The sequence below is a fragment of the Syngnathoides biaculeatus genome, chromosome 15, assembly GCF_019802595.1.
Source record: "Syngnathoides biaculeatus isolate LvHL_M chromosome 15, ASM1980259v1, whole genome shotgun sequence".
Classification (NCBI taxonomy): Eukaryota; Metazoa; Chordata; class Actinopteri; order Syngnathiformes; family Syngnathidae; genus Syngnathoides; species Syngnathoides biaculeatus.
In genome coordinates this window covers 6,124,645-6,148,960 of record NC_084654.1, presented here as the reverse complement: position 1 = coordinate 6,148,960, position 24,316 = coordinate 6,124,645, and the positions used below count along the sequence as shown (strand labels likewise).

The following is a 24,316-nucleotide window of genomic DNA, read 5'->3' as shown; positions in this document are numbered from 1 at the left end:
GTGACATATGATCCACTCCTATGTGATGAGTTATGTTTTATGAGATGAAGATTAGAGAGGCCAGAAGTTCAAGCACCACTGAGTCCCACTATTGATGAGCTTCTCTTAAGCGACATCATGGGATTTTGCTGGTTTGTAAAGGACCCACTAATGGACCACTAAATCCCAATCACTAAAAATGCGATCCAGTACTGTCTACGTATAGCGTTTTTCATGTACACTCATGAGTACAACATAATGGTGGTGGCTGACAATGGGACACTTTGATCTCACACTCCCTCAAGCAGGAAACATATGAGCAAGTGTTTGCTCAAAATTCCAAGGTTGTGTAGCATACTATGAAAAAATACAACTCACACACTAATCATGTTACATTATTAATTTAATCCTTACAAAATTCACAAACATTTTCCACCCACCTTCTCTGATGAACTTAGATTTGCAAAATATTCACAAAATCAGCTAATATAAACTATAAAATTACAAGGCTCAAATCTGACCGCAAGACTGAGTACAGGAACTTAAAACTCAGCCGAACGCATGACTTGCAGACATAACATTATGAAGAAATGTGAAAATCTATGGTCAATAGTAAATTCTGTTAAGTATTCTATGTAGCCTGGAAAATTAATTTCATAGGTATATACTAGGTAGGACAGTGAAGAACTACTGTTTAGGGCATCTGCCTCACAGTTTGGAGTATCAGGGTACAAATCCCGGCTCCGCCTGTATAGAGCTTGCATGTACTCCCCGTGCCTGCATGGACTTTCTACAGATACTCTGGTTGCCTTCCACATCCCAAAAATGTGTGCTAATTGAAGACTAAATTGCCTGTACAATAGGCGTGAAGGTGAGTATGAATGGTTGTTTCTATGTGCCCTGCGATTGGCTGGCAACTATTTCAGGGTGTAACCAGCCTTCTGCCCGAAGATAGCTGGGATAGTGATAAGCGGCTCAGAAAATGAATGGATGGATGGAACGATTGTACTGGCCTTAAAATCAATTATCTAGTCTGTTCCGGCGCACATTTCAGACATTTTGCACTTTATTCAACTAAATTCTCACACTGGGTGGCTAATTTTGTGCAAATAATTCTGACAGAGTAGCACAATGGAGCAAATTGTACATCCCACCTTCAGTAATTGATAACTATGACATTAATTGCAAAGTATTTGGGTGGTATTATAGAAATTAAGGTTAACCATCAGTAGTGACTGTACGAACAAGAAAAAATTTAAAAGATGATCAGGTTCAAATCTGAACTTAATCTGCTGCATTTTATGGAAAGGACATTTGCTCATCTTGTGACTGGCTATGTGGTACGGAGGGGAGGTTCTGCTGAGATGTTGGAGGACCCATGGATGTAGGTGCAAGGTCATTGGGTGGAGGAGGCCGCATCAATGGACCATAAGAAAGTAGGTGAGGAGGTGGAGGTCCACCGGGAGGGTACCGAGGAGGTAACATCATCCCTGGCCGAGGAGCCCACACTGGAGAAGGTGAAATGGTGGAGAGAGGCAGCTTCACAAACTGCGTATGTTGCTCATTAGGATAGTCCAAGGGGTATACAACTACTCACTGGGCATCATGGGAGGTCCTCCAGGACCTCTGGAGGGGAAGAAATCAGGTGGTCTAAAGGGTGCTCGTCGAGGAAATGGGGCATCTATGGGGCCCATTGGGGGTAGCACCATTCTCAGAGCCGATTCAGGGGGAGTCCTTCGATCACCAGGACCAGGCTTACATATATTAAAAAAAAAAGTCCACATTAAAAAGCTGGCATGATTTGAATTCACATATTGCTAAGCAGTATGAGGCACCTTCGTATAATCAATGTCAGACAATTTTAGATTAGCTACTTTTTATACTTTAGTTTATACCTTGGTTTTATATGGGTAAATGTCTCCCACCCTGAAACAGCCACACCTAAAGTCCTAGTTTAAAAAAGCTTTTGGACAATTTAAAACTCCAAGCTTACATAAGCAAATGGTAGCAGCTCACTGAAATAAGCTTCTTGCATAACAGTAAAGACAAACATCTTCAGAAAAATTCTGAGAGTTGCACAATTTAAGTCTTGCCTTCCAAACTACTCAAACTCCTAAAATGTGTCTTTATGCAATCGTAACAATGGTAAAAACATACCATGGTTCACACACTTTCATAAATTAATATCTCAGAACAATTTTTTTACCAGTCTGCTATTGAGCTCACAGACTCCTATGGTGTATTGCAATATAATGTGGCGCTAATGGTAAAAACAGTGACCAAATTGAGTCACAAAGGGACCATTTGTGAAAGAACCACGACTTATTTAAAAAATAATAATTAAAAAAAAAAACTTTCTGAATGCAATTAGCATCTTCGGAAAAAAATGTTGCATTTTGTCCGATAAACATTAGAAAGATAACTGCCGATAACCAAAATAGTCTCACCGGTAAGAGAAACTGATTTTCATGAAGAAATTCAGTGGGGTATGCCTTTATCATTATTGCTCAAATTATATGAAAATGACCCACATACACACAAACCAACCTCTCTGGGAGCCTGCTCAGGCCCAAAACTGTTTTCTCTTTGTACACCATCTGAAATAACAAAGACACAACATGAACACTCTTGAGAGAGAAGCCCAGGTAGATTTAAAAAAAAAAAAAAAAAAAAAAAAAAAAAAGGAGCATCCACCTGTTGAGTCTACAGGATACATGGGTCCCTGGGGCCCGGAATTAGGAAGACTCCTTGGATGGGGAAAAGGAGGACCTGGAGGTAGCAGAGGACCCATTACTCCTGGAGGAGGACCAGGTCTCCTGTAGACTGGACCTCCTGGTTCAGAAAATGGATAAAAGTAGACCCAAAAAAATCACTACAGTAGTTGTAGACCATAATTGACAACCTCCATAAGACAAAGGTTCATAGCTAACGAGGCTGGCTTTTCACAGACTCCTGTGTCCGAGCATATCAACGGAGGGACAAAATGTGGCAGGAGAAGATGCATCAGCAAAAGAGTGGAAGCAGAGTTTACCAACACCTGCACTGGACATTGCACCCATATCCACTGGTTGTGGATATTTCACACTGGACCTAAAGCAGGTTGTGTTCTGTTCTGCACCAGTCTTCCTTCAAATCCTTGGACCTTCATTTCCAAATGAAAGGCAGACTTTACTTTTATCGGAAAAGAAGACCTTGGACCACTGGCCAACAGTCCAGTTCTCCTCATCAGCCAAGTTGAGACATTTCCTACGTCGGCTCAGGCTCAGAAGCATTTTGATCCAAGGAACACGACACATATATTCCATCTCCGAAATGAAGCTGTGACTCCCACCTCATTCCACTCATCCTGGATCTCTGCTAGATTCTTGAACCTTCTGTTTTATAATTTGCTGAAGCCAATGGTCAAAGCGCTTTCACATCCCCACACCCACCAAGTCCCACCATCGACAACAATAACACCTCTGATTTCTATGTTGACCATCCACAAACAGTATGTGAGAAATCTTCAACAACAAAAGGTTAACAAAGTGATGGTCCCAGACCTTGTGTCCCCATCCAAGTATGTATATTACTCTTGCACTCGCTGTAGTAAGTCTCACCACGCTGTGCTAGTCTGTTGTTGACCAATACTGACCACTCTTCTGGCTGAGTAACATCTGCACTCCTTGCACAATTGATTGAGGAGTATCTGCAACATTTGCACAATCAACATGGTCCCAGATTATCGTCACTTTAAGATGCATTACAATTCTTGAAGTCTAGAAGAACACGTTGAACAATTGGTTATTGAGCAAAGAAAAGGTGGGAGAACCGTCGCCATAGTCACTATTCGACTGAAGGCAATAACGATAGCAAAAGATATGAAGACTGAACACTTTTTTATGAAAAGGTGTGATCTCTCCATCCGCACAAGGACTACTGTGGTACAGCAACTGCCAGCAGATTACAAAGAAAAGATTGGTTAAAAATGGTGTATTTTTAAATAGCAGAATCAAGTTGAATTTAAGTTAGCTTTGGGTCTGTTAATTTATTTTTTTTTTTTTTAAATTGTATACCATACATGCGGTGCGTCATAGCATAATGTGTGTCATACATGTGTTAAAATCAGAAACTATATATATATATATATATATATATATATATCGCAGTTACGCTTTCTTAGTCATGTGATGTCACATACTAAGAAAGCGTAAATGGATTGTGTGGCTGTTTGGTTCTGACCTGGAGTAACCCCTGCCAGGTGGCCCAGACGGTGAATTTTAGAGAGCGAATTGTAGCCAGTTGAATTTCAGACAGCTAATTGTAGCAACTATTGAAAATGTGATCATTTTACATTTCAAATCCTGTTTTCTGTGGCATTTCAAATTCAAATCGTGGTGGCAGTAATTTACTTCCAAATACTTTTCTTTTTGCACACAACCGTTTCCGGCCGCCGTGAATCAACTTTCTTTTTCCTCTCACACTCGCTTTTGACCAAAAACACATGCACAGTCCGTCTCACCCACACAACATACACGCCTACACGAAACCCACAACAAGCTGAATACGCTTCTGCGTTCACGCGCCGTCAACCCGTCACTATGTCGGATTTATTCCAACGAAGTATTTGTATGCGTCTAGACTTTTAAACGCTTTCAAACTCTTCCGTGTAAATCTCGACGACTTACTCACCAGATACATGTGTATATCCAGTTGTCCAAGAGAAGTGGAAGCAAATTAACAGTCCAATTTCTTATCGGCGAATACATCAACTTTGGCATTAAATGTGGGTCCTCTATGCCTAGTGTCTCTCATTATTCCACGTACCTTTGTTTATTATCACCGTCTAAACGTTTAACTGTAACGGACAAAACTCTGGGTGTTGTGCTAAGACATGTTTTTGTGTCGTCTCCAACCGACTTGGCATTGAAAGATGCTTTGTTAGACTGGCAATACGGCGATGTAAACAAAAGTCACGTGATATTTTGACGCAGGTGTACGAGCTCTATAGAGACAAAGTGAATCAGCTGGAAAGCGTTGGCCTCGCAGTTCTGAGGTTCTGGGTTCAATACCGGACCCACCTTTGTGGAGTTTGCATATTCTCCTCATGCCTGTGTGGGTTTTGTCCGGGCACTCCGGTTTCATCCCACGTCCCAAAAACTTGCAACATTAATTGGACACTCTAAATTGCCCCTAGGTGTGTGCAGCTGTTCGTATCTATGTGCCCTGCCATGACAGGTAACCAGTTCAGGGTGTACTCCGCCTCCTGCCTGTTGAAAGCTGGGATAGGCTCCAGCACTCCCACGACCCTTGTGAAGATAAGTGGGAAAGAAAATGTATGTATATAACACTTTCAGGCTTGTTGCCCCCTGGATTTCAGATACTTATTGAGTAACACATAAACATTATGATCTTTTCTAATAGATACACACCTTGAGGGGGGAATGGTCCAGGGCCTCCTGGAGGGGGTCCCCTGCGATCTCTTTCCCATGAAGGAGAGATTGAGCCACTGTCTGAATGTGGACCTCCACTCCGCTCTAGTTCTCCTTGAGCAGTTGGGGGCTCTATTGGAGCACGACCTACTGGAGAAACAACCAATGCGGAATATGGATCATGGAAGGAATCAGAAAAAGGGGACAACATGTTGAGCAAATGGAGGAAGATAAAGCTGTAAAATTTTTCCATAAGCCAAAATAAACAATCCAGAACAAGGAATAATCTTTTGAATTAAAAAAAAATGCTTGCAAGGCATGCTTACATCTTAAACAGCTAATCCTGCTTTAAACTTGCATGTAAATATTGCCAATAATCGTTTGTTAAAAGCGTGATACTAGATACCGACCAGATGTAAAAGATTGCTTCACCTCATGTCTTTTGCTTGAGTTTGCTCGAATGACACATTGAAACAGCATGCATTTCATTAGCGCTGTCAACTCGGCAAGGGGCAGGCTTCCCCTATGCGTGGCGCTGTCAACATTTCTTCCCAGACAAGTTCAGCTCATACCAGCTTCAAACGTTCAGCGAAGCAGGCGAATTTGCTTGTGCCTGCGTCACCCACGCCACCCCGCATCTATTCAGGATTTGCATGTGGCGTCACGAGACCACGTACATTTGTTTATGCAGCCACATTGGTAGCTCTGACGCGCTAGCTTAGGTTTGGGTTGTTTTTGTATGCTATCTGTTCTTTATTTCTTTTTTCTTGAATTACATTGACCTTCTATGTAATCGCAACACATGAAACGGGCAAAGTGCGACAGGTAAGTGCGTAGCATAAAAACAAGCTTCTTTAATGGTAAAGCTTTAAATTTTTTAAGTAAACTTGCTGTACATAATACAGAAATACCAAAGACTGGAGCTGGATGGACATATTTCACAATAACAATATGTATCCTGATGCAATATTTTTCCTGAAAACTAGGTGAAAATTTCAGATTTTTTTCTTCATTTCTAAAATAGTTTATAGACTACAGAATTCGAGTAGATTAATAAAAGATTAATAAAAATAAACCCAGTTACCAGATAAATACCTTTCAGAATATTTGTTAGTTTAACCACTGAAAATGACAAAACAAAAAAATTGAAAGAAAGTCAAAAAGGGTAAAATCGTACTAGCCAAAACGAATATGATGACGTGACTGCTCACTTCAGAGCAGCCGAGCACTGTAGTATATAATCAGTGGTCAAAAATATGGGACTTGAACTTTGTAACCAAGATTTGTCATGATTCACTTGATACTGTCAGAGGGTTTAATAACTGAATATTGCCGTTGCACCACTGTATCTTAGAGTGGTGTACGATTGTAATGAGTCATGACTGCGATGTCCATTTGTGATATGAGTCAAAATATTCAGTTCATACAGTTTTCAGCAAGGTGCAGCATTCACTATAAAAATTACTACAAAATACAACCATAAAAAAATAAGGGTAAACTTCTCAGACAGTTTTAATCAAAAATAGTCACAATTATCTTTGTAAAGGCAAAACATTTGATATAGCTCTTGTATTGTTATTGTCATATTGGTTACACTGTTGTGGCTAGTGGTTGTATTTGGGGACACACACCTCTAGGTGACAGTCTGCTTAAAGGCCCGTCAAGAAGCGTGGGAGGAGAGAGTGAAGCTCGGTTTTCAGACGCAGGGTGACCCAATGGAGAAGGACCATATGGCAATCTTTCAGCTGGATGAGTAGAATCGCTTGGTGAGTTAAACATTAAGGACATTGAGGGGTAGTATTTATAAGACAAGTCTCATACTGTGTACAGTGTTCCCATACTACAATACTGTTCACTGTACGCGGCCTCACCATTACACAGATCTGTAATTCTTTACATTGCCCAGTCATTAGGGAAAAAAATAAAATGAAAAAAAAATAAATGAAAGCACATATGAAACCCCATCATGGTCTCTAAGCCAAGCAGATATAGTGAAGGGCAGGGACCCTTCGTCTGATTGTCTGTGTGCATATGTGTGCACGAGCATGCAAGCTTTTGAAGTGCTCACGCCCACGAAGCGAAGCTTAATAATGATGAGCCGGTAGCTGCACAGTCAAAGAAAATTGACTGGCATTAATAGAATAAGTTACAAAGCCTAATGCCACCATGACGATGGAGGAACATTTTGGATTGAAGCCTGATGAATGCAGCCATCCTGCTCACACCAACAAGCTGAGTCAAATTTGTATAAAGTCACAACAAAGACAGCAACTTAAAACCTCGAGGTGACGAAATCCATTTTAAATATAATCATCCCACCCTAATTCTTCAGCTGGGACCAAAACACATTGTGGGAAATATCCCATTTCACGACAACTTGCAATTATGGAACCCTTTGGCCAGCAATTCAAATACAAATGTGACAGCGTATAGTTTATGATGCTTGTGTGCTCACATTACAATAAGTATAGTGTTTTGTCGTATTGTAATAGCTGCAGCCATTGAACATGTTGACAAAGGCTGAAGACTTTTCAAAAGTAGGAAAAATCTTGGATCAAAACAGATTGCTTTGCTTGATAAACTGGGAAAACTGTACTGCAGTAATTTGTATGTGTGGAGTACTGTGCATATGCTAACCTCGGAATGGTAAAGGCCTGGCCAGGCTGTCTAAGGCAAATGGATCTTTGTCGAGGGCATCCAACTTGAACTGTGTGTCTGTAAGCCTATAAATGTAAAATTCAAGTTTAAAGATCAATGTTTTTATTTTGAGGCATACATTATAAAACACTGAGGCCCCGTAGCTCAGTGGTTAGAGCACTGGTTTGGTAAACCAGGGGTTGTGGGTTCGTATCGCACTGGGGCCTCCACTCCCTGAGAAGGGTTGCGTCAGGAAGGGCATCCGGTGTAAAAATTGTGCCAAACATATATGTGCGTTCATCTGAGATGACACGCTGTGGCGACCCCGAAAGGGACAAGCCGAAAGAAAGTAGTAGTACATTATAAAACACTGAAGTCAAATGGAACAAAATGAAAATATCTGCATATTATGGGAATATAAAAAAATGGTCAGGGGAAGTACAGTAGGGTTGCAAGTTCATTGGTGATGCGTACTTCTGCCTAAGGAGGGCGTTCTCTCTCTTGATGTCTGATAGCTCTCTATCTGCTGCTCGGGCTGCAAGCTGCATGAAAAAGAAGTAAATCAGAGACATTTGGGATTTATGTAGATGTAGAATAATCTTAAATCGTGGGATTATGACCAACAGGACAGTCTATGGTGAGCTGCATATATGAATAGAATTGTGGTAAATAGTAACAACGAGGGGTGTAACCATTCATATCACAATTCGTGGTTCCTGATTGATTCAACGGTACTTACTTGTGTCCGCTGATAAAAAATTAACAATAAAATTAATAAATAATTAAAAAATAAGTTAAGTAAAAGGATGTTTTTCTTCAAAATACAACATACACACCTCCAAAGTCTGGCATGCATAAAATTCCTGAACAGGTTGCCAGCCAATTGCAGGGAACATGGAGACAGACAACAGTCACACTCACAATCACACCGAGGGGCAATTTAGTCTCTAATGCATGTTTTTGGGATCTGGGAGGAAACCGGACTGCCCGGAAAAAACCCACGCAGGAACAAGAACATGCAAAGCACACACAGGCGGGGCCCGGATCTGAACCCCGGTCCTCAGAACTGTGAGGCCAACGCTCTACAGCTCCGTCACCGTGCCACCATGCAACAGGTAGTTTTTGACCAAACAAATTGGAGAGAACCACCATGCTTTTTGTGCAGATTCTGGAATACAAACCCAATTATTGTGAGCCTTCTTTTCATGAGCGGATATCTGGGTCTGATAAGACTGCTTGGTTTTCTCAAGCTCCTCCTCCATCTCCCCCGCACGAAGCCTGAAGAGACAAAGGTGTGTTTTCAGGAGAAGCCAACATATTCTGTTTCAATGTACTCTGCATTAGTTCATACTTATAGTTGTTGAGTTCTTCCATTGCCAAAGCAATGTTTTTGTCTGCTTTATTTAATTTGTCTTCTTTCTGCAGACGCTCCTTTTCTTCCACTGTCAGCAATCTGCCATAATAATAATTGTCAATCAAAAGAATATTTTTAAATAATTAAAACATAATACCTGTGTAGTTTGAGCTCATTCTCTTGGTACATTTCAGTCATAATCTGGAGTTTTTGTTGCAGTCGCTGGACCTGTGGAGTATTAACGCGAGACAAGGTAATACACCATTGTTACAAATGGCCAATATTTGGATGGCGCAGTGAGCTACCTGTTCAGAGTAGTGCTCAGTGTCAGCTTGCATCGATAATCGCTCATTCTCCAACTCCTTAATGCTCACTACAAGAAAATACACAAATAGTGGCATCATCATTTTCTCACGTGTGGTGATCTACACTTGTGCAGACTTAATAAACCCTAGTCCCGGATATTAATTCCCAAACACATGACACAACGCCCTGTTTCTGCAAGATTTCTCCACTAAAATTAACTAAAACACACACACACACACACACACACACCACACACACACACACACACAAAAACGTGGTCAGACCACTGAACAGTATTCTGAATGCTTCAGTCTGCAGTAGGATGAAAAGGCAACCATAAAAACAAAGCATAGCCATGAGTAAAAAATATTCATATTTTAATTACCATGATTCGCTGTTTGGTCTAATTTTAGTTCACTGCATGAATACAATGTTCTATTTCAAACAGAAGGGGTGTTTCAGTCCTTTATTGGATTTGAAGAGCAATATGAAAGCATGTGTATCTCATATATATACACACACACACACACACACACACACACAGTGTGCCCTTGCCCATTTATGATTCACCGTTTGCAGCCCTGCATATTCACGGATTTTGCTTAAGTTTTTTTTTTTAAATTTACTGTATTTTCACAATCGGAAAGATCTTAATTCTCTTGTACCTAGACGAGGCAACACATTAGACATGGCGCCTTACAATGTGGTGCACCTTATGTGCACTTTGAGTTCCAACATTTGCAAATGTTGTTGTACTTCTTCAACAAAGTACAATTAAACGCACTGGTAGCATGCATGCCAACAAGTGTTTTAGCATGTATGTAAGCTCCCATAAGATAGCCCACTCACAAAGCAGCAAGGAACAATTGGATTTTACATCTGTAAGCAGAAGCTTACATTGGCCCAGATACTGCCTGTGTAGGCAGGTCATTACTGATGTTATACACATGGTATTACATCGAAATAAAAATAAAAAAATAAATAAAATGGAAAAAAAGATGGATTATCCAACAGGGCCTCAGGGTAGAGCTGCTGTTCCTCTGTATTGAGAGAAGCCAGATGAGGTGGCTGATTTGGATGCATCCCTGGTGAGGTGTTCCAGGTCCATCCCACCGGAAAGAAACCCTAGGGATGACCCAGGACACCCTGGAGAGACTATGTCTCCCGGCTGGCCTGGGAACGCTTCGGGATCCCCCCAGAAGAGCTGGATAAAGTGGGTGTGGAAAGGGAAGGCTTGGCGTCCCTGCTCAAACTGAGACCTGATCTCACATAAGCGATACAAGATGAATGGATGGTTGGACATAATTTTTTTCAAGTGTTGTAGTTGAATACAAATAGTTCTCTCTGTAGTGGCTACATTTACACAAAAAAATGAAATTAAAGAAATCTGTTAGCTGGCTATTTTGAAAAAAGAAAAAAAAATTGTCTGGCAGCTTACAATATATCAGAAAAAGAAATTTGTATAATGCTCTCATAGTTTCTGTCCATTATTTGGGAGCTAAGTTGTTTCCCTTAATGAAAAATGTATTCCTCCTTTATGTTCATTTGACAGCGCCAACTAAAACCTGGCTGCACAAAGAAATAATGGATAAACCTTAAAAACAAAACAACAAAAAAATAATCAAAAAAATCTTTTAAGATGTGTACTCACCTTCTAGGTCCTCTTTAGCTTTTACTTCATCATTAAGTTTGGCAAACACTCTGTCCTTGTCTTCATCAATTGATTTGAGGTCTGCATTTAGCTACACACACACACACACAAATAATGCCACATTAGTGCTACATGATTAGTCTTGGTTATATCATAACCTTCAAAGTTCCATATAAATTGTCCACATTATACCTTTGTGCAATTATAGAAATGTATACCCTTGTGTATAAAATACCTAAAACTAGTGATACTTATCTACAACTCCAATTATCTTGGAAAATAACCATTTAGACTATTAGTGGGCTCTTGCCCATTCATGGGTCACCATTGGTGGGCCCACATATTCGTAAATAGTGTTTAAAGTGCATGTTTTATGTCAATTCTAAGTTCTACTTTTGTTTTATGATTTGCTAGTTCTGCTATTTGCTGTGGAATGATTATTTTAATTTTGATGTGACACTGTGTGAACAACATCTAGAGTAATGACTTGCCACCACCGCCATTGTGTCAGATAAAAAAACAAAATTGAAGTTTAAGTATGTCCTATGGTCACAAATCCGGTACATATCATACATAGGTATTTTAATTTGCCATCCATTATTCACTAATTCAACGTAACCCCCACGAATAATGAGTCCTTTTCTGATACTAAATGTACAGAACCATTAAATGTAAAACTAGTTAAAAAAAAAAAAAAGTGGTTATAATTGTGAATATATAATTTTTTTAATTTCAATTACTTTTTAAGCTCCTTTATTAAGCAACATTGGCGTCTGCAGACAAAAATCCAGAAAGGGCAACAGACCGGAGACACACAATCAGCGCATGAAAAGACTTCCTGATTGATTTTCATAACTACTTTCTGTGCTAATCTATCCCAACCTCATCAGTACAGGCAGCACTATTTTTATGCTTTGTGCTCAGCAGTTCAGGTATTACATCACCCAAAAATGTATGGATTCTATTTTGAAGTAACGGGTAACAAAGGTTTGGGGAAATAGACTAAAAGAAAAAAATTTATTTAGGAAAGGTAGCTGAGTAAAATGAAACATTCCAGAAAGTAAAGTACAGGTAGATGAAAATTCTAGTGAACATTAAGTATGGTAACTAAGTTTTTTTGTTGTTGTTTTATTACAAGAATGATCATAACGCATGTGTTTTTTTCCACAGGTTTTTTTTTTTTTTTTACCTTAGCAGCATAAACAAGCTTTTGGACTTTCTGGAGATGGCCTTCTGAATTGGTTAGATCTATTTTTCCATTCCTCTCTGCTCTTGCTGTTGTCTCCTTGGATGATTCGCCTCCATCGCACTCTAAATCAGCATCCCAAGCTTTCATCCCCAGCAGCCGATTAGTGAGAGACTGAATGTTTGGTTCAAAGAATTTTGAGATGAAGTCAGAATTGTAATGTGTCAGTTATAGGTCAAGGCTGACAAAGTCCATGCAGCCATACCATTATACGTTCATCCTTGTTGGCCACATCCTGCACCATTCCACTGTGGGCCATTTCATACCTCCTCATTTCCTCCTCCAGCTCACTTACTCGCTCTGACCATCCCTCCATCTGTTGTCTTAACTGCAGAACAGATGAAGAACTGGATGATTGACAGGAAACTGACAAATAAAAAGACAGAAAAGCATATTCCGTAGTAAAGAAAGAAAAGGAACATTGCGATATCTACCAGAATCTTACCTTAGCAACCTTTTGGATGTAGAATTAAGGATTTTATTAACACTTTTTATGGAGATCATGCGCATGACGTCACTGTTTGTTTATGATGCTATATTGCGGTCAAACAAAGCTGCTCGGCAGTGCGGGAGTCACTGAACCGGAGCAGATTTTTCATAATGTCTGAGACCTGTTGTTCTGTTGGTTGTCACAACAGACGAGACAGTTCTTTAAAGATATCATTCTATAGCATATCAGCAATTAAACGGGATGAATGGTGCCCAACGAAATACATACACCTCTGTAGTGATCATTTCATTTCAGGTGGGAATTATTCTTAATCTAAATTTTTTAAGAAGTATTTAGAATGGCAAAATGATTCATTTGAGAACAATGCGTATTTTAAAAAAAATATAAACTGTCTGTCACAGAGAGGTTTACGGAGGAAACGGCTCCCTGTCCTAAACTTTTTTCCAATTATAGTTTTGTATTGAAAAAAATCTGAGTCAGTCCATCACTATGTGAGATTTATTCGTGACTGAGAACAGATCAAGGGAGATTGTATATTTTAATTGGGCCTGTATCTAGCCTCTGCAACGAAGCATTAGCAACGAAGTATTTGTATCAATGCCAAGTGCCTCTAATTTTTCCATATACCTTCGTTTATTATCACCTTCTAAATGTTTAACAGTGTCGTACAAAACTCTGGGTGTCGTGCTATCAGACATATTTTTGTTTGGTCTAAAATTACGTGATTTTAGACATAGGCGCATTCCGTCTATAGTCTTACGTGTTTGCTGCTCTCCTTGAGGAGACTGTTTTCTTCTTCAGTTGTTTCTAGATTCCTTTGTAGTCTGTCAGTGTTCATATTGTACACTTTAATGGTTGTTTGAGCCTAGTGAAAGAAAGGATGTACACAGTCAACATATGAAACACAAAAAGTAGATAGCAGGGGCAGGAACATGATGCTGTAGGCATGATTCTTTGCAGAAAACCACAATATAACACACTTATTGTTGACTCCTGCCTTAAAATATTGCTTATTGGGAAAATTCTTCTTGGAGAAACAAAGTTCAACCTCATACCATTTTACTCAAGTGTAAATAAAAAAAGATATCTGACAAATCCACTAAGACTTTGTTCTGCCTCTGATGACAATCTAACTCTTAAAATGTAGCACTGTAATTAGATAGACAAAGGTAAAGACAATCAGATGTTTTTAAAGTGTGTAATTACTGTATGTACTCCAGATTGCGTGTGTTGCCTTAAAGGAGCCTGGCCTAGCAGGTTAGCCCGTTATTTCAGGTTGAGCATTTAATCCTTTTGAGACGTCTTGTTTTGTATTTGTCTTGGTTTGTCCTATTCAATTAACGGCCAACAGGGCATGTGCTTTACCAACATCCCCCACTTAATTCAAGTGGCGCAATATCTGAAGCTTGCTTGTGATTAAAATTTTGGCTCGCAACCAAGCAGAAAAAAATGTATGGCTCATAACTTGAACAAATGGGGTAAATTAGAAAAAGTCATAAGTAAAGCTATTTTTCTGCTATTCTCCACCACTGATTCCAGTATGTCTCTTTTGGGATTGTCGCATGAAGTCTTATTATTACTGCAACTTAGTGAGTGCTGACGAGAATCTTTTCTGTGAATAATAAGATTGAGGTCACCTGTTGTTCTTGCGATTGGAGCTCCTTGGTTTCTTCCTCCATTGCTTGCATGCTCTGTGGTTTGTCCTATTCAATTAACGGCCAACAGGGCATGTGCTTTGCCAACATGCAAGGGAATTGCAGTACCTTAATTGCACCATTTCTTCCCCCACTTAATTCAAGTGGCGCAATATCTGAAGCTTGCTTGTGATTAACATTTTGGCTCGCAACCAAGCAGAAAAAAAGGTATGGCTCATAACTTCAACAAATAGGGTAAATGATAAAAAGTCATAAGTAAAGCTATTTTTCTGCTATTCTCCACCACTGATTTCAGTATGTCTCTGTTGGCATTGTCGTATGAAGTCTTATTATTACTGCAACTTAGTGAGCGCTGACAAGAATCCTTTCTGTGAATAATAAGATTGAGGTCACCTGTTGTTCTTGTGATTGGAGCTCCTTGGTTTCTTCCTCCATTGCTTGCATGCTCTCCGCAAGGAGTGTGATCTTAAAGGCATTAAAATATGATAGAATCAAATAATAGCGTTCTTTCACCATTTTTGATCAGCTCATCTTAACCAGGGGAACGTGTGTAGTATGATCCTACTTTTTTTTCCTGTTCTATTCGGTGTGCTCTCTGCTGATCCAACTGATCCTTCAATTCTTGCAGATTTTCTTCCAGTTGAGTTTTCGCCAGGTCTAAGTGTCGGGCCCTAACCTGGATGAGCCAGAAAACGAGAAATTAGTTAAACAGAAAATTAACAAACATTTTCATTCAATGGTCTTTTACATATCTTAGAAGAACTGCCTTACCTCTAGATCTCTCGTCTTATGGGTTTCATCTGAGACGTCACTGTCACTTAGTAAATTTTCTAGCTTATCATACTAAATATAAAACAAGACAAAAATATCCATTGAGAAACTGATTTTGAAGATAATTGTGAATTAAAAAAAAAATCACGGATTGCAGGTAAAAATCAAATTGCAGCAGGAATACGAACCTCTTGCTGACATTTACTGAGCGTTGCCAGGACTTCACACTTCTCTTCAACCAATTGTGCAACCTGCTCAGCCATCCACCATTCCTTACCTGGAAAAGGGAAATTAAGGTATTTTGGGATGTCCATGAATTTGTAAGCAGTATGGTTTATCTTATATTACTGTCTAATTATATAGGAAATTAGAACACTGGGAATGATAGAAGACATTTACCATTAATCAAACGTATGAGACGGTAATATTTCAGAAAAGTGTAAACTTACGTCGATACATTCTGCTTTTGACCTGCATTAAAATAGAGGAAAATAAGAATGGAATTTTATATTACAAGAAATGTTTGATGACTACAACTGCCAATCTAATGTGTATTTCAACCATGAACATAATTAATAGAATAGCAATTACAAAACAGGCTATTCTTATTTGTGTGTCCATGTGTTGTGTACTCACAGCACTGTAACATCTGCAACTGAACAATAACACCACCACCAGCCCCAAAAGGCTGGAGATGACAATTGGTTCCCATGGGATTCCATAGAGGTCAGGCCCAGGCCTAATGTCATCAGGTAGCGATGACACAACCTGGAAAAAAAAATGTCAGTCTAAATAAGTGTTTGTCACTTCTCAGCATGTATGGCAAATACATACAGACAAAGGAGATCCCGAGAATACAAAGATCTTTTAAAATTCAGCCATTTCGTCAGCAAAACCTCATTAATTTGGAGAATACATGTGCCTGGCATTTAGTGCATATACAGAACTCATAAAAACTAAGGGAGATTCAGATTTTGTGTGAAATTTAGGATGCACCTCTGCAGAAGATCGACATTTTATCTCTTGTAAGCCATTGAATGCACATCTGCTGCTCAGTATAACAGTACTTTTTGCGTTAACAACGGAATCAAACAATACGTTTCCAATCTCAATTAGAATTGGTCTAAAAACAGTTCTGAAATGACACAAAGACAGCACCTAACGACTGACAAGATGTTTTCAGGTGGAAGTGCCCACTGTGATTAGTGTCATTAGCTGTTGCTAAAGAGACTGGTTTAGTGTCATCAACAGGTTGCTAAAGACACCAGATGTGTCACAAAAGGCCAGAAAAGGAAAGAAAGGTAATAACAATGAAAGAGGAAAACATGTAATTGTGAATGTGAGTTTGGCTATTCAGCTCCTCGTTACTAAATAATCTGTACTAAAAATACTGAAACATTTCAATTGGACATTGCATTCAAATGTTTAGAGGTTAAATAAATTGATTGATTTAAAAAAAAAAAAATCACCTTTTAAGTTTACAGTACATTATAGGTTCATCCTGAAATTTCCACCGGAAGCCAAACATCTATAACTTTTAGTGAGTGATGTATGCCTCGTACTATAGTTACTGCCAACAAATTACGCTTTCAAATGCCGAACCAGTAAATCACAATTCAGTCGTAACCTCTGGTTCGATTTATTTCACAGCAAATACGTATACAATATGACAATAATCAGTCTCCTCAACGACCTTAATACAGAATAAACCTACCCTTGTACCAGTCCGTTCACACCCTTAAATTTCAGTATAGTTTTTAAAAACTTGTACATATGGCCCACAAAAAAAAATCTATGACTATATTAAGATTGATTGTGGCATTTTCTGATATCGTCGGCCAGTTTATCAATCGATTACTTACTATCCTAACACAGCAGGCTAACTTTTTAGCTGCCACGTCTCTCATGTCAACACATTCCTAAAGTCACCATTCAACCTCACAATATAAATTGACAGCAGGAAAGCAGGATTTATATAACACACAGGTAGTCAACGAAAGAATATTCAAATGTGAAGAGGAATTGAAGAGCCTGAGACGATAATCACTCGTCGGCAGTGACGCTAGCAGGACATGCTAAAGAAGCCTGACCCAAAACGTACATCCTTCACTTTCTCCAGTGCGACGCCATAAAAAGTCTCCACCCTCGACTGATAGTCCGTCGCACTGCTGCCTAAAGGGTCATTTGTCGCGTGTTCCGCCATTCCTGATTTCGTTCATTTGGTTAATATTTACAAAATATGAACTACTAAAAGTCTCATGAGAGGTAGCCGTGAGCCAGCATCCTATCCGACGCTGGACTAAACCAAACCTTTCTTTTACAGGGGGAAAGAGTTATCGAATAACCCGTTGCCATTTTCAGAGATAGAACTGCTATCCACTGATATTAACTCACGAATTCAAGTTAGTCAAATTGCAACAGCCAATTAATTAATCTGCAAAAACAAACCGCATTCACGAACATTTTAACAGGCGACAACAAACGTTTGCATACCCTACTTTTATCAATGGTGGACTCGCAACGTCACCAAGTGTCGAATGCCACACTGGCAAAAACAAGTGTCGTCACCCGCCATGCAAAATGGTTTATACAGTATCGTGAATACATAGCAAACTTCTCTCAAACATAAGGAACAGGATCACCTGATATTAGAGTATCAACAAACCTCACCAACAGCAAATTCACTCGCAATTGCTGGAGCGAAACCAACTCACCCAAACATTTTTACAGTTGTCCCCATTTTAGAAGATCTCTTAAAGTTTACAATCATGGCAATCTTTATAGCAATGTGTTGTTCATGTTGGCCTCAAGTGTGACTGAAGTTGCTCACTAGGGACGTCAGTAATATGGACAGAGACAAATAAAACGAAACTACGTGAGGTGGAATGAATTGCACGCTCAGGTCCTTAAAGCAACACGGTCTCCACTATGAATTAGGAGAATCTTGAGGTTTTCCCGGTGCATTATCCTACAGCCAGGAGCTGATTGAACTGTCTGAATTCATCGATAACTGGTACCTGCAGTTTCAGCCATTTGAGGAAGTCCTTCATTGCATGAGTCTGAGAGGATGACTGTTCTTGAATGTGATGAATAACATCTGGCTGCAACATTACACCTGGAAAAAAAAGACATTTCAGAATCATTTGTGAGCAAAACTGCTTTTCATTTATCTAATGATGAATACATACTGTAGGAAAGTTGATACAACACTATTGGATTTTTTTTAGATTACCGTAGGAAGACTTATTTAGTCTTGAATAGTACAGTAGATACACTACTGTTGATTTTGTCTTGAGAGGAGTGGATTCCAGTCATACCTTCCAGTAATTCTGATGGTACGGTCTGACTATGAGACAACTTATTAGCTTTCTCCACTAAGGAAATTTCTTCACATCTTCCTGTATTCTTTTCATTTTTTTCTGGGCCTCCATCCTTCTGTTTCCCCACCATCACCCTCGCGGTCTCTTGATCTTTGCTACATGCAGGGCAAGACGCATCAACGTAACTTGGCCGAGCTGGAGGGACAACAGTTACAAAGCACATTTAAAGCTTGCTGAAATGAAGGAACAGAATGTGATGAAAGTAGCATTACTATCAGCAATGATGATCTCCAAAGCAATATACTTATTTATATACCTTGAGAGTTTGCTCTATTGATGGCTGATTTTCTGGCGTTGAAAGTTTCTCTTGCTCTTTTCAGCAGTATTTGTACTTTCTGAATTGCAAAAATGGTTCTGGTATTTTCTTTGTCATCTGGTGCATCAGAGAGTTGTATGCTTGCAGTGAACAGTTCCTCTCTGCAGTAATGCAGAAGTGTTTCTGTATCCAACACTATTGATTCATCAACATCTTCAGTAAAAACATCTGGATGACCAAGAATATAATCCAAAAGTTTTAACTTCTTTGCTCCAAATAACTCAACTAAAATAGTTGCCTCTTCTCTACCCACGTAGTCCTGCAGAATCTTGTAGTTGTTGGGGAGGGGCTTTGGTTGGTGGGTCTTTGCTGTGTTTGAAAGGAGAAAACTGGATTGGGAATTCTGTGTCAGGGATGGAGATGGTGGCAGGAAGTTTTCTTGCAAGTCTTTATCATTATTTGTTGTTGCATCCAGTTCTTCTTTAGGAGTCTGAAAGGGTTTTTCCTTTAACATCTCATTTGCTTTTCCTGCAAATGCTGCGTGAGAGTTTGTCAACTCTTTCATTTTATTGATCGGCCTTTGGTCCAATGAAATCACTTTGTTAAAAAGGCCAAATATTCCACCACTTCCTTTTGTTACTTTGTTTGAGTCATCCTCAAAACTGTGTTCTCCTCTTTCTGTTATGACTTCATTTTGATCAATTTGAGTACAAAGCTTGTCCATACATTCAACACTCTCAATTACCTCTTTAACATCCCTCCTTTCCACAAATTCACTAACGTTGATGTCTTCACTTACCTTAAGGTCCCTGTTAAACTCTTGGGTTTCCTCTTCTTTGATCTGCACTAACTCCACATGTTTCCACTTTCTTACCCCTCCTTTTCTCTTCTCTTCAACTTCAGTCCGGTTAAGTCCTTTGTATAAATCTTCCCGTTTCCTGGGTTCAAACTGATTTGGCTCTTCAGAGTCCCTTGCCTCTTTCTCCTTCTTAATTTTGACCGCCTCCATTTTCTCCTTCTCCTGTAAGTCTTCCCCTGAATCATAATCTTTTTCAACCTTGTCCAACTTTTCCACCCCTTCCTGCTCTTTGTCAGTGAAATTTTCTTGCATCTTGTTTTCAAACCTCTCTATTGACTCAACATTCACATCATACTTCTCTAACTTTTCCAGTTTCTCCAGGTCCCTGTCTTTGAACTTTTCTTTCCCCTTGTGATCTAACTCTTCTCGTGACTCACCACTCACTTCATACTTTTTCTCTAACTTTTCCACTTCTTCCTGCTTCACATATATATGCTCCTCTTCTAAGTTTTCTACTGACTCACCATCTACTTCATATTTCTCTAGCTTTTCCACCTCCTCCTGCTTCTTGTGTTTCATCTGTAGGCTTTTTTCTTGCAACTCCTCTCCTGGCTCACCACTTACTTCATACTTTTTCTCTAACTTTCCCACCTCATTCTGGTTCACATTTATCTCCATGTTGTCTTTCTCCTCTAATCCTTCTGACTCACCATCCTCGTCATACTTCAACATTTCCACCTCCTCATGCTTCTTCTGTTCCATCCCATCTCCAGACTCACTTCGCATTTCATACCTTTTCTCCAACTTTCCCACCTTGCTCTGTTGCTTCACTTTTATCTCCTCCATGTTTTCCTTCTCTTCTAACTCTTCTCTTGGCTTACTATCAACTTCATACTTTTCCAACTTTTGCACCTCCTTCCACTCCCTGTCCTTGAAATCTTCTTGCCCCTTGTCTTCTAACAATCCTGATGACTCACTATCCCCTTTATGCGTCTTTTCAAATCTTTGTCCCACCTGCTCCTTGGGTTCCAATTCTTCTTGCCTCTCACCTTCAAAGGCTTCTTCTGACTCACCACTGACTTGATATTTTGTCTCCTCTAATTCTCCCACCTCCTCCTGCTTGTCTACAAAGTCTTCTAGTTTCTCTTCATTTAACCCCTCCACTACTTCTTGGGTCTTCTCTCCTAATACAATGACTACCTCTCCCCTTTTCCCTCTTTCAAACCCTTCCTGCTTTTCATCTTCAAATTCATCTGCCTCCTCTTTCTGTGTAAAATTGCCCAGTTTTCCATCCATTTCATCGATCACTATATTTGTCAGTTTATCCCTCTCTTCGGACATGTCCCACTCTAAATCATCTAATGCAAATAACTTGTTCTGTATCTTCATTACTGACGCACCAACCACTTCATGCTTGTGATCCAACATTTGCATCTCCTCTTGCTTATCTACTTGCTTAAATTCTTTGTGCTTCTCATTGTCAAATGTCTCAATTTGCTCCTTCTGTATTAGCTCAGTAATTCCTTCCTTTGTGTCTTTTAACGCCACATCCTCCTCCTTAGTCTTCTCTATAAACTCTCCATGCTTCCTATAATATACCCGCTCTACTTCCGTTAAGTGTTCTGGTGTCTTGAATTTTAGCTCTTCCAGGGGCTTCTGCTTTTCTCTAGATATAAGATCCTGTTGTTTTTTCCTTTGTCTCCTGACTGTCTCCTTCCACTTCTCTGTCAACACTTGAGAGTCTTCTTGTTCTTCCATCTTCATTATCTCATTTTGTTCCTCTCCCTCCCCTAGTTCTTTGTGTTCCTCCTCTTTATATTCATTATCTTCACTTTCAGGTCCAAGATAAGACACAAAGCTACTTTCTTTTAAAAAGTTGATCACTGATGTGACTGTCCCTTGGAGGTAAGGGGACTCCATGTTTTTGGTATCTTGACTGGGTGTATTCTCATGCAAATGTTTTTCTTTATCCTGTTCTGATAGATTTTCATGTGTCATTTCAGCATCTTTTTTTTCAAAGAAGTCTGAGCCAAATTCCAGAGAGTTTTCATCTTCATTTGTGTTATTGTAAGTAACTTTCCAGTTCTTTTGTATCACCCCTTTTTTGAACTCCCCCTGGGTCTTCTCTTGAAACTTATTTTGTACTACCACCTTAGTATATTCTACATTCTGCTGCTTCTCTATATTTTCAACTTTTTTTGTGTGTACTTCCTCCTGTTTCTTATCTTTTTCTGATTCTTTTACTACAGTTTCAGATTCCAGAGAAGACCCACTTTCTTGCACTTGACTTTGTTTTGCAGACTCATCGAACTTAATTTCTGTAACTGTCCTTTCACCTTTACATTCCACATCAGCGGCACCGTATATAGACTGTATGTTAGATGTGCCTATGTTTTCAACCTGCTTTGTAAATTCTGGATCATCATTTTCTTCTATCTGATCTTTTTTGGAATCCTTAATCTCACTCACCACCTGCCCTACTGACTTAGATACCATGTATGTGAAAGTTGGCATTGAGGTGACATCATTCTTACTTGCTAAAATGTCAAATTTGTTTTCGCCTTCCTTACCATTTAGAATAGGATACATGTCCACTTTCTGGTTTTGAGGAGGGTTGTTGTTTTGATCAACCTGAGATGTATCAGCTAACTCACGATGTTTGCTGTCAACAGATGCAGCTCTATTGTCATGTCCTTGCACATTGCGGCTAGACTTTGTGTCTGTTTCAGTAGTGTCAGCGGGATTCTCTTTTCTAAAGCCTAAAATGTCCTTGATCTCTACATCAAACCAAGAGCTGGATGCTTTCTGTTTGTCAATCTTTTCCCCCTCTTCTGCAATAACCTGAATTGTGTTTCCAGTGTCCTGATCATTTATGCCAAAACCCAGTGTTCTTGACAGTCCATTTCCGAGCCAACCCAATGTCCCCATTTCATTAATCTTCTCTTGTATTTGTTGTGTTTCTGAATTGAGATTAAGCTTCCTGCTCTTGAAATTGTCTGCTGATGCTGTTTTCATGTCCATTTCTTTTTCATCATCATACTCCTTTTCTTCACAAGACTCTGCTTTTTCATCCCCACTAAACCCAAGCCATCCAGTCATGGCTGAAGTAAAAGACTCTGTTTTTCTGTCATTCTGTTGATGGTTTTCACTGTCTTCAGAAGAATCAGTTTTTCCTTTATTTCCTAACCTCAGCCATCCTGTCACTGAAGACATGAGTGAATAATCTCCCTGCATCAAATGCTTCTTTACTTCAGCTGAATTGTCCGGTTCGTCCCAGTTTCCACCATCAAACCATTCTGTTACTGAGGAACTAAGCCAGGAAGAGGCAGGAGACCCACCTTTTTCCTTCAGTTCCACAGCAGTTTCTGGAGATTCCTGGTTAGTCTTGGGACCACCATTGTCCTGATATTCAACCTCCTCACCTGCTGTACTAAGAGATTCTGAGGCGGTATCTTTAGATGTTGGAGTTTCAGATTTTGTCTCATCCGTATATTTTCTTGTTTGACTCATTTCAGACTTCTCAGGTAGGGTCTTCAGATCAGAATCATAATCATCCTCAGTGTCCAAATGACTAGAGTCAATGGGATAGCCAGTGTCATCCATACACAGAAAATCGGACTCCTTAATGAAAAGATATGGAATTTAGACAGCAAATCATTTGTAAATTTAACACAGCTAATGTTCTAAAGGTATTATTCCAATGTAACAGAAGTATATACCTGTGTTTCAACCACTATCTCCTTTGTTACAAATTTTTGCTCCTCTTTTACAGCTTCCTTTGGAAAATAGCCAAACTGTTTGTTCATCTGAAATCATAATATAAAAGTATGGTTCAATCATCCAGCGTGAAGTAAAAAAGCAGACCAAATATGCACATCAATTAATTAAAATGCTTCAGAAAATCTTCACATCTAGTAAAACAAAGGTTTAAGATTTTGAATGTTACAGATAATGACATCCATGGATGACAAAAATAAATTAATTACATTAGAAACCTCTTCCAAAGCACTATCCTGCTCAGTTTGTAGATTCCTCAAAATAATGATTATAGAACTGTGGTTTTAATGTTGTTAATTAAAGATTTGTATAGTTCATAAGATAAATATGTTAGTTAAAACATTAGTTAAAAAGTAAAAAATATGTTTATTAGTGATGTGTTAAAATGTTTTAAAAGAAAAGGCGTCAGAATGACACCTCTTCACCTGTGAGGATCATTCAGTTTCTATGCGGAGTGAGTTCTGTGTACGCTTATTGAGGATCTTTGGCGTATCTCCGTAAAAGTATGAGCATGGTGAACATTAAGTCTGAGAAAAGCTCATAACTACGCTGAATGTGTTCTAAACGTTTGAACCTTGGGAAACGTTCGTCTTTGTAAGTATGGTATGTTCACAGACATTAGGTTGAGGTCAAAATTATATTT

At 39.3% G+C, this 24,316-nt stretch overlaps 3 protein-coding genes across 11 annotated transcripts in view; 1 reads left to right on the top strand and 2 right to left on the bottom strand.

Moving 5' to 3' along the window:
• Positions 1-364: 364 nt before the first annotated feature.
• On the bottom strand, positions 365-21,962 carry mia2 (MIA SH3 domain ER export factor 2). 8 transcript variants are annotated; one of them, XM_061844814.1, is made up of 26 exons: positions 19,098-21,960; positions 18,779-18,976; positions 18,479-18,576; positions 16,098-16,229; positions 15,911-15,932; positions 15,650-15,738; positions 15,462-15,533; positions 15,256-15,366; positions 15,084-15,155; positions 14,673-14,738; positions 13,796-13,900; positions 12,790-12,912; positions 12,528-12,698; positions 11,339-11,429; positions 9,687-9,754; positions 9,539-9,609; positions 9,379-9,480; positions 9,209-9,305; positions 8,502-8,569; positions 8,028-8,113; positions 7,022-7,135; positions 5,391-5,540; positions 2,674-2,808; positions 2,527-2,576; positions 1,577-1,733; positions 365-1,487 (listed from the first exon to the last, which is right to left on the bottom strand). In XM_061844814.1, exons 1-26 carry the CDS (start codon positions 21,892-21,894, stop codon positions 1,279-1,281), a joined length of 5,454 nt encoding a protein of 1,817 aa, XP_061700798.1. In that variant the 5' UTR covers positions 21,895-21,960; the 3' UTR covers positions 365-1,278. The 8 variants fall into 8 exon arrangements, 5 of the variants coding, with proteins under 5 accessions (XP_061700798.1, XP_061700799.1, XP_061700797.1 ...); XM_061844815.1 differs by having other exon boundaries at positions 2,674-2,748; XM_061844813.1 differs by having other exon boundaries at positions 2,674-2,811; positions 5,391-5,537.
• Positions 16,622-24,316, top strand: part of gemin2 (gem (nuclear organelle) associated protein 2) — a 26,575-nt gene continuing 18,880 nt past the window's right edge. Inside the window, exon 1 of one of the 2 annotated variants that reach the window (XM_061844835.1) lies at positions 16,622-16,762. The gene's annotated coding sequence lies outside the window, so the exon portion shown is untranslated. Of the gene's footprint in view, positions 16,763-21,942; positions 21,964-24,316 lie in introns of those variants that run through there. The other variant, XM_061844836.1, reaches the window with a different exon arrangement.
• The window catches only part of LOC133513486 (melanoma inhibitory activity protein 2-like), a gene marked incomplete at its 3' end in the record, with an annotated part of 8,090 nt that continues 5,698 nt past the window's right edge, over positions 21,925-24,316 (bottom strand). Inside the window, exons 3-4 of the mRNA XM_061844339.1 lie at positions 23,616-23,702; positions 21,925-23,517 (exon numbers count right to left, since the gene is read on the bottom strand). Of these exons, the coding sequence (XP_061700323.1) occupies positions 21,925-23,517; positions 23,616-23,702 (1,680 nt within the window). The remainder of the gene's footprint in view (positions 23,518-23,615; positions 23,703-24,316) is intronic.

What these genes read in the sequence shown, in the direction of transcription:
- mia2 (XM_061844814.1), bottom strand. Translation starts at nt 21,894, where the DNA reads ATGACACATGAAAATCTATCAGAACAGGATAAAGAAAAACATTTGCAT. An exon ending in CTGAGCACTACTCTGAACAG is followed by an intron (nt 9,610 to 9,686) that starts GTAGCTCACTGC and finishes AATACTCCACAG; the next exon opens with GTCCAGCGACTGCAACAAAA. An exon ending in AGAAGGCTCACAATAATTGG is followed by an intron (nt 8,570 to 9,208) that starts GTTTGTATTCCA and finishes TTTTTCATGCAG; the next exon opens with CTTGCAGCCCGAGCAGCAGA.